The 10326-nt window shown below is 41.4% G+C and overlaps 1 protein-coding gene across 1 annotated transcript in view; it reads left to right on the top strand.

The window, feature by feature from the left end:
- Positions 1-452: 452 nt before the first annotated feature.
- The window catches only part of LOC145985397 (putative cytochrome P450 304a1), a 50794-nt gene continuing 40920 nt past the window's right edge, over positions 453-10326 (top strand). The window contains exons 1-3 of the mRNA XM_083119370.1: positions 453-577; positions 2783-3028; positions 4664-5079. Coding sequence (XP_082975496.1) covers positions 484-577; positions 2783-3028; positions 4664-5079 — 756 coding nt within the window. The 5' untranslated portion in view covers positions 453-483. The remainder of the gene's footprint in view (positions 578-2782; positions 3029-4663; positions 5080-10326) is intronic.

Here is a 10326-nt window from a genome sequence, read left to right as displayed (position 1 = left end):
AAAATTTTGGGTTGCGCGACTTTTGAAACACTGTAGTAAGCTTCTGTACTTGAACACCGAAGCGACACAACAAGCTGCACATGTCTCCCCTCTGTCTGGTATTCGCGCATGCGCCGTGAATGTTTTCTTCCTTTTGTTAAGCCTGGAGGTGCCCGTGACGCTTGTCGCTTGTCATTTCGGTGCGAAACTTCGTGTCGGGTGTCGCTTTGGTCTGAGCAGTCCCCCGGCTACGTTAAAATGAAGTGCGTTCGTCTGTGGCCAATAGAAATAACTGGTATGTGTCTCTGCATGCTGCAGGTGAAAGTATGGCATCCTGAAAAGGGTGAGAAAACAATTAGAAAAGTATTGTAGGATGATAATTATTCCACTTTACAACAGCCACATCACGTCGTCTTTTCATTGAGTTTTGTGCTAGATATGGGTCCATATTAACATACTCCCTTCTTGTGTTTCAGATAGAAGATTTCCCAATCGGCCCATACGATGTCGCCAGCAATATTACTGTTTGTTGCGCTGGTGTTGTTGACGATATTTCTATTGAAAGGCGTTCTTTCGAAGCCTCATAATTTTCCAAAAGGTAAGAATAAAATATCCTAGGCACAGTGCTTCGTTATATTGCTATACAATCAGTTTCCATTATCTTCGTCATGCAGGGTGAGTAAAAAGTCATGTTACACAGGGATTTATAGTGTCTTCAATGTGTACACGTGACATTTCCAGTTCTGCAGAATGACCGGCATAACAATGTCTGCACATTGCACAATGCGTTCCTTCAGATGATGGATTTTCGGAATCTTAACTGAGCAGACCACCCAAAAGGAAACAATTCATTGGTGGCTGGTCTGGGGACCGCGGTGGCCACTCAGGAAAATCACCTCCACCCTTTTGTGTTTCGTCAGCATCTTCCTTCATTCACAGTCAGAAACTCTCTATGTAAACTGACGTAAACCCTGTATTTTATCGTAATATATTCTGCGATCAGTGTAATGCTAAGTGAGGGCCAGTCAATAAAGAATTAGAATAAATTTATTACTCACCGAAAACCGAAGACAGGGTCCAGATGGACATGGTTATTTTCGAAGTAGTCGAGTTGGATACACTTGGTCCAACGGATCGGCAATCTTGGAATACGTTCTAGAGCCCATTCTTTTACATGGTCATCAGCACCGTTCGTCTTCTTCATGTCAGCTCCAGTTGAGTCATACGTGCTGACCTCCGTGGCGGAGTGGTTAGCACAGCGCGCTACGACGCCAGACGTCCTGGGTTCGAATTCAAGGCTGGGCATGCTTGTTCTTTATGAGTTTCCTTCATCAATTTCATATCATCACTCATTCTCATCGTTGCGATTAGCCAGAAGTGGAAGAAAAGTTATGTAAAATAATTTCAATCGAGTCAAAACATTTATCTCTTAGTCCCAATGTTAGGCGAGAAAACCAAAAAGTCGCACGGTCAGGGGTATAGGGTGGGTGAAGCAGAGATTTGATATTTTTCTTGGGCAAATATTGGCAAAACAATATTTGGAACATATGGTCTGGCACGTGAGGGACGTGTAACATATCGTCAACGGTTACACGTGGGTCTTCACGAACAAGGCAGTACCTGCAAAGTTCGTAACCCTTTCACGCAGTGCCGAATCTACAAATCGCAAAACGCTGCCTCTTCATTTAATAAGAAATTTATTTTAATTTCTAGGAATTGTCAAATGATGAAAAATAAATTATTTAAGACAAAGACAGAAGGTAATAACATTTGAATATTCTAGTGTAGTTTAGGGTAAACTTAAGAGTTAAAGGGAAAATTAATTGTTCTTTGGTGTCACGGGTGGGACACAATAGAAAACACACGTAAATCAAACAGTTAAAATAAACTAATTATATGTAAAATACCTTCTACTTTCTAACTTAATTATGTATAAAAAGGTAAAAAAGGTAAAGTGCTCAGCACCACGCCATGAAGGCATATAGGGAGTGTGGGGGTAGCGCCCCACACTTTCTTGATCGGTCGTGAGTGGGGGTGATGTGATCAGCATCATGCCCCGGACCGCCTTTACCCCGCAGAGTCTCCTCCTGGTACCCATGTCATTCGGCGCTGGGTGGGCGCCGGTGCCGCTTCCAACGTTACAAAAGTTCCCGGATTTGAACCGGCCGGAGATCGAAACCGGGACCTTTAGCATGGTAGTCAGACGAGTTACCGACTGAGCCACAGCGGCCACTTTCATTATGTATAATACTTGAATTGTTTTCAAATTTAGATTGTTCGCTCACAAGGTACGATAAAATTACAGCATTGCATTTAATTTTAAAAATTGAGGTTCAGGGGTTCATTCACATGGAGTAAAACAATAAACGTAATAAATTGTCCAGCACCGCAGAGCAGAGAATACCATGTGAATATTGTAAGGTGAAAGGATTTGCTATTAATTTAAATCTGTCTTAAGATGTAGTAGTTTTCGGTTAATAATTTCTGTTGAATGCTCCAAATAAATATTAACTTCTGCAGTGGCAGCGATTGGGGGAGGGGGCAGGTGCCGAAACTGGGTAGGTGGGGAAAGACAATATATTCCCTTTGTAGATAAGGTTTAGCATGGTGCAAAAATGGCGAGAAGTGCGCCCCCTCGGCTCCCCCAATCGCGGCCACTGAACTTTTGCAAAAAAAGTGAACGAATCAATATAATTTTCGTTCTCTTCATACTTTATTTAGGTACAAAATACTACTATCAACATATCTGTGATTGTCATTTCGTTAAATACAAAAATGCTCACAAATTATTTTTGCATTTCAGGTCTTCCATGGCTACCGATCTTTGGTTCGTACCCTCTGTTGTTCCTCTACGACTCTGTTCACCTAGACTTGGCTCTAGAGAAACTCAGCAAGAAGTATGGAAAGATGTTCGGATTGTTCATCGGCAACTTCCCCGCCATTGCAGTCAACGACTACGAGGGAATCAAGGCTATGCTCTCGAAACCCGAGTTACAGGGTCGAGTCCCGGGATTTGTTCCTGAATATCGCTCCTACTGGGAACGGCTGGGTAAGTTTCTATACTCACTACCCCAACATAGCAAGGCTTTATATTCAATGAGTTGGAGCCTCCATTACTCGGTGTTTTTTTTTTTTGGTTTTTTTTCTTTTTTTTTTTACAAAAGTAGTCTTATTTTTATTAATTTTCGATATTGTTCCTAAACTTCGCATTTTTACTTTAGCACACTTTTCTTACCAAATATATCTAAATTCAGTGGCGGCGATTGGATTCCAAAACTGGGGGACAACGAAAGTTTACCTTCTCTTGGTAGACAGGACTTAGCACTCGCCAAACAGTACAACTTCGCTCAGTAATGTAAAAGTTTTCTCGCGTGATCCCGATGTTACGGCTTCCGTGTGACGGTAGGTGCGCACTCGATCTCCCGTCAGAACCCAGCCGCTTGGCTCGGTGATGCAAAGGGTTCTGATAGAAGGTGGAAAATCATTAATTTACACATGGCTACATGCAGCCGTCTGAATTATTCCCTGTATAATACACATCATAGTTTTGTGGGACAAAACTTTGGAAAACAATCATGAGCCCATCAGACGCCCATTGGCCCATTAGTAATTCTTTCTTGTAATGTTATGTAATTGTAATTAAATTTAAGTCTAGGGGCGTCAGATGGGCTCATGATTGCTTGGATATATAAGATCTGTGAAGTAGATGAGAAAAATCTCACAGCTACAACAAAATACGGTATGGGATGGGTAATGGTGTGGGACTGTAAGGGGCCAATCATGTTGGTAATTTGTAATTCATTGATGGTACAATGGACCACACAAGTTACATCAACATTTTGAAGGCGCACCTATCCAACTCAGTTAAGATTATCGGGCTTACTGGTGGCTACATGTTCACCCTGGACAATGACCCGAAACTTTCAGCAATCAACACCAAGCTCTGGTTATTGTACAACTACCCACGCTGGAAAGAATCCAAGAACACCACATTTTCAACAAAAACGACCTCAAGCACGTTTTGTGGACGAATGGGGGAGATTACCTGACAAACAACAGATGCCTTGGTGAAATTAGTCCCACAACGGTTGCAGGAAATCATCAAGAGGAAAGGGGTCCAAGCAGGTATTAAGGATGTCACACACACCAAATATTGAATGCCGAAAGTATTACGGTTGAATACTTTTTTGACCTCCAATTACGCATCTTGTCTTTTATTTCTCTGCACTCCTTCTGTCAACTACTCAAGGTGTTTCTTTTCTGTGTAGTTTGTACCTCAATAGTATGCACTAAACTTCTGTGCACATGTGCTTCCACCTCCGTTCGTTTTCTGCTTGTTGTACATGTTTCCATGGGAGGCCTGTGGTGAGTTTAATACTTTTTTTGAGTCACTGTATATGAACAAAGCACACAACCCTCAGAGGTTGGCCGCAGGTCCAGACGCCAGAGCCTCGTTGGCCTGCAAGACTGTAGTTACTGGGATGTACTACGTAGAAGTGAGGTTGGCTTTTGGGTGCCTTACCAGAAGGTCACCCATAAATCAATCAATCAATCATAAGTAGGTCTATGTATAATGGTCTAATCGGAAGAATTTTCCGCTCTCGAAGAATTTCGCTTCGATCCAATTGTCGCTCAGCTTAGAAAAGAAAAGCACGTTGAAGGATTTCCTGGTTGTATCTTCCAGGCTTGTTCTTCGCCGACGGACCAATATGGCTGCAGCAAAAGAGATTCGCCTTCCGCCACCTGAGGGACGTCGGGATGGCAAAGTCCCACATGGAAGTCGCTATTCACGACGAGGTGTCCGCCCTGCTCGCCGAGATGAGATCCACAATGGCACGCAAGGGATATCTGGATATGCCGGAAGCTTTCGGGATCCTCACCACAAACGTCTTCCTCTACTTGTACACGGGGATAAGATTCATCGACAAAGACTCGCACAAGCTTGAGAAAATCTGGAAGTACGCGCTCCAGTTCCAGAGGTCAGGGAACCAGACTGGAAGTAGTTACGGAATCGCACCATGGTGGAGGTATCTCTTCCCCAAGTCTTGTGGGTTCAAAGACTTCAGCGAGTCATGCATGGGACTTCAAAAATTCATGGAGGTAAGTCGGCCATGCGGATTGAGAGTTTATACTAACGTCCTGACGTCTAGGAAGTTATTATATCATTAGCCAGAGCTGGAGCTATAGGAATCTCTCGATGTCTTTTTCAAAAAATATTTCTCGTTTCTGTAAAAAATAACACGCTAATATTCAAAATTCTCTCTGTTGAACAGGATATGTAGTTGATTAATTGTTTTTGTTTATTTTACTTGTATCTCCGCTTTCTGTCACTTTTGGCTAATTGTGAGGATGAATAATGATATAATGAAACTGATGAAGGGACATTCACAAAGAACACATGAACACATTGCATGAATTTAACAGTTCCCCCTCCATCTAAGTTCTCTCATTTATTGGTTATTTATTCATACAATATACATGAGAAAATAAACATGATAGAATAATACAATATAGTACAATAAAAATAAAATAAAATATGGCATGGTATTTAATTTATAGTAATTGTTTATTTTTGCTGTTCTGCGAATCAGATCTATATTAAGTACCTCGTGAGTGAGGCGATCGATGATTGCATATGAGTTCTTAAAACATAATTAGAACCTGCGAAATCGTAGTAGATACTGCTTTTGTCCAAAACCGAGCAAAATCGCTTCGAGTCAGTTGCAAATTCCCTGTACACGGCACTTCCAATGCCCAGTTCGATGGTTTTCAGATTTAGCGGATATCTTTGAAGTTATTTTGAACATAAGAGAAAATTTGCATCGCAGTTGCACCAAACGAAGCCGCGAAGCCTCCTGCTATTTAGAGGACGGAGGATTTCTGCGTATCTGATCATAGAAGAAACAGCAGTGAATCTCCCCTCCTGTTGCGTTTATTTGCGTGCGCAACTTCTAGGAGTTTGTTTACCCCGGAGTGCTGTTGGTCTGCGATATTACAATCCTTTATGTCATACTAGTGGCTTGATAATCCGATTTCCCGTGTGTTCTGGATTGCAAAACATTTTCTGGTATTTTCCCCCTCGGTATGGAGCGACATCCTGTATCACTGAGATTGAAACTTCTCCCAATAGGAAAATTATGGAAATATACTGTTACAGTGTTAAAAAGTATGCCATTATATCTAATAAGGGTACAACAGTCTCCATAGTTGGTGTACACTGAATAAAAATCCTATTCCCAGTTGTTGTTTTTAGCTTTAACACCAGAGGGACTTTAAAATCCACAGGAGCACAGTGGTCAATGTTCTCACTATGTAATCCAGAGTACAGCCATCTCATTGACCGTTGGGTGGTTGCCAGAATCCTGGTTCGAGTCCTGTTTTGAGAACGAATGTTGTGTGTTTTCATCAATGTCAGTCCATCATCATTCGTTCTCATCCTCTCCACTAGTCTCATGGTGCGTCAATACCTGCGCACCTTTTCATGCATGCATGCTAAGCAGTGCCGGATCTACAAATCTTGCCCCCCCCCAAATATTACCAAAGCCTCCCCCTTACCAACATACCTTCACACACACATACACATATAGATAATATGTATATTATTTATTTATATATATATATGATGAGTTGTCTGCCTGAAGGCAGGTCCTTTGACCGGAAGGTCGCTGGGCAAGGCGAACCCATGGTGGTTTGCTATTGCCTTCCATGGGATGAGGATGAAATGGACATTTACAAACAACCATGCACGAGCGGGATTCGAACCCGGGACCCCTAGCGTCGCAGCGCGATGTGCTACCACTCGGCCATGGGCTCATATTATGAATACTATAGAAATAGTAGAATTGTTGGGTGCTTACAATTACAGGAAATTTGATCATTTGGTGATATTATCTATGTTGATGTTGAATATTGATAATGTTCATGCTGAATGTTAAGTTGTTGATGTAGAATATTCTTGATGAAGACGTTGTAGTGTGTGTGCGGGTGTGTGTGTGTTTGTGTGTGTAATTCTTATGTTGACAAAGTCGCTTACAAGGTCATACAGGGTGAATCAAAAGTCCCTTAACACCTCTATAAAAAGTAAAAGTATAGGAGTTAGGCTGGGTACAATTGGTCATGATAGAAACAGGTTAGCCTTAAGGGGAACCACGGTGGTGTGTTTCAACCGGACGTTCGCCATATTGGTGCCCGCCATATTGAATTCAACTCAAAATATTTAGTGGGAAAGGGGTGATGTATATGACACTGTTTTCTCACATCTGGAAAATGATACATTTGTTACAATCATGCAGTCATAACCTTTTCCTGATTAAAGAAACGTTGAAGAAACCTTCACCACTGCATTTATCGATAAATGGTAACCTGATTTGATTCTAGTCTCACTGCCACGCGGGAGACCCGTGGTGGGTGATCTAAGGTCGGAATTCTTCCAGCTTTGTCCCCGCATAAAGCGGCTCCAGGCCCACCCAGCTTCAAATCAAATGGTAACCGGTGGGGGGCAAAGGCGACCGGAGCGTTGTGCTGATCACATCACCTTCAAGATGTCCTACATCGAAAATACTTGGGTCGTACCACCACATGCCCTAAATATGCCTTCATGGCACGGTGCTATATTGTATTCATTTCTGATCCCCTGAGAAACTACGTTTATTTTTAAAAACGCGAATCCTCTACAATGCCAATGGCTGAGGCCTCCTTAAAGCCCCCCCCCCCCCCCGTACTGCGAGGTTTTGCTGCTTGTAGATCCGGCACTGAGGCATTTGTGTATTGCATGAAGATCGATTTGATTTGGTTTGTTTTACTTCGCCACTATTGGCTAATCGCGAAGATGAGGATGAGTGATAATATGATGAAATTGATGAATAGACACTCACAAAGAACACCCATGCCCAGGTCGGGACTCGAATCCGGGACTCCTGTCGTTGTAGCGGGTACAATTCTCGTTGGGGGTGTCATTTGCAATGGCATATGAACTTCTCTCCACAGACAGCAGCTCGATCTCGATGCGTTCCTGACGCGTTAGGAGTATTCTGGCACTGTTTGCTCACACCTGAAAAATGAGACATTTGCAGTCATTACTTTTTCCTGATTAAAGACACATTGAGAAAACATTCACCATTGCTTTTCTTGAGAAATTCTAGCCTGATTTGATATGTCACATCACCCCTTCCCCACTTAAAAATTTTGAGTTGAGTTCAATATGGCAACCACCAATATGACGGACGTCCGCTTGGATCACATCAATATGGTTCCTCTCCCCCTAAGCCTAACCTGTTTCTATCATGACCAGCCTAACACCTTTATATTTTATAGTGGGTGTTAAGGGACTTTTGAATCACCTTGTAGAATACATCGGAGTTTGGTTTCAACATTAACGCTTATTGTAACAAAATTGATGTGAAACTGCACCTTATGCCCTTAAGATGCAATGTACTACATGCGGTGGATAAATTAACAGGTTGGCAACCTGCGAAAGGACATTGACCGTTCGGATTGCAGATTTTGCGAACGGTTCCTGCGGTTTTTGGACAAATTGTCGGCGTGATTGTCCATTTCTGCCGGACACTGTTCTCTCGCTGATCTCCCCCCAGTTACTCTGACTACGGGCTTTGCCGATTTCGGCCACCATTCCACTCCGGTTGGCACCAGTCGGGCAGAAATGAAGACAACGCGGGGGCAGGAAGGGAGGAAAATGTTCCTGCCCGGAGGTGGTCGGTCTTATTGTGCTGACTCAAGGTTTTATCTTTCCGAACCATCCACCGTTGCCATTCTCTCTTTTCCTTACGGTTCGCTAACAGTTTCCGTCTGCCTTCGGAAAATGATTTCCTTCGAAATAAAGGAATTCAAATTGCTCGCCTCGGAATGGAATTGTAATTATGGAAGTGACACTACTATTGAGTGTTTCGAATTGGTTTCGTTAAATATCTCAAATTTCTTTCTATTAAGCAGGAAGAGCTGCAAAGCTACTTCATAGGCCGCAACTTAGTTATGAGCAAAGTAACTAATTGTAACAGAGATTCTTCTTGAGCAGAGTAGCTAACTGTAACTTATATATAATCAAAGTAACTAACTGCAACTGAGATACTTCTTGAGCAGAGTAACTGTAACTTAGATATAAGCAAAGTAACTAAGTATAACTGAGTTACTTCTTGAGCAAAGTAACTAACGTAACTGAGTTACATCTTGAGCAAAGTAACTGTAACTTAGTCTCGAGCAAAGTAACTAACTATAACTGAGTTATTTCTTGAGCAAAGTAGCTAACTGGAATTGAGATACTTCTTGAGCAGAGTAACTGTAACTTAGATATGAGCAAAGTAACTACCTATAACTGAGTTACTTCTTGAGCAAAGTAACTAGCTGTAACTGAGATACTTCTTGAGCAAAGTAACTGTAACTTAGATATAAGCAAAGTAACTAACTGTAACTGAGATACTTCTTGAGCAGAGTAACTGTAACTTAGATATAAGCAAAGTAACTAACTATAACTGAGTTGCTTCTTGAGCAAAGTAACAGTAACTTAGATATAAGCAAAGTAACTAACTGTAACTGAGATTTTTTTGAGCAGAGTAACTGTAACTTAGTTATAAGCAAAGTAACTAACTGTAACTGAGATATTTCTTGAGCAGAGTAACTGTAACTTATATATAATCAAAGTAACTAACTGCAACTGAGATACTTCTTGAGCAGAGTAACTGTAACTTAGATATAAGCAAAGTAACTAAGTATAACTGAGTTACTTCTTGAGCAAAGTAACTAACGTAACTGAGTTACATCTTGAGCAAAGTAAGAGTAACTTAGTTATAAGCAAAGTAACTAACTGTAACCGAGTTACTTCTTGAGGAGAGTAACTGTAACTTTGTTATGAGTAAAGTAACTTACTGTAACTGAGTTACATTTTGAGCGAAGTAACTGTTAGTTGGTTATTGAACAAAGTAACTACTGTATTTGAGTTACTTTTTGAGCGAAATAACTGTTACTGCGACGGAGTTACTTTTTCAAATGTAAATTTTCAAACAAGATTGAGAAGTAACCGAATTACTGTTATTGAGAAAGTAACCTCGTTGCAGTTACTTCAAATTATCTGTGTTGCAGTGGATAAAAAAATAAGTACTTGGTTGTTAGTCATAACGGCATTACATTCTTTACTTTAGAAAACCGATATCCATTACACACAAAAGAACGCTCTTCACTTTAATTCCTCTGATGTAGAGATTCCGTTCTCTTTACCGTTGAAGGTTTTTGAGATTTCTCTCCTTGCCGCTTCTGCTCCTGGTCGCTTTCCAAGGAAGAAGGACCAAGAGTTCTTTTGTAAGGACGTTAAAATGGAAACTTGAGGGGTGCTAATTG

This window comes from Lepisma saccharinum, chromosome 3, assembly GCF_977018435.1.
Source record: "Lepisma saccharinum chromosome 3, izLepSacc3.1, whole genome shotgun sequence".
NCBI lineage: Eukaryota > Metazoa > Arthropoda > Insecta > Zygentoma > Lepismatidae > Lepisma > Lepisma saccharinum.
Note: the sequence above shows the minus strand (reverse complement) of the source record. Positions and strands in the feature narration are given on the sequence as shown.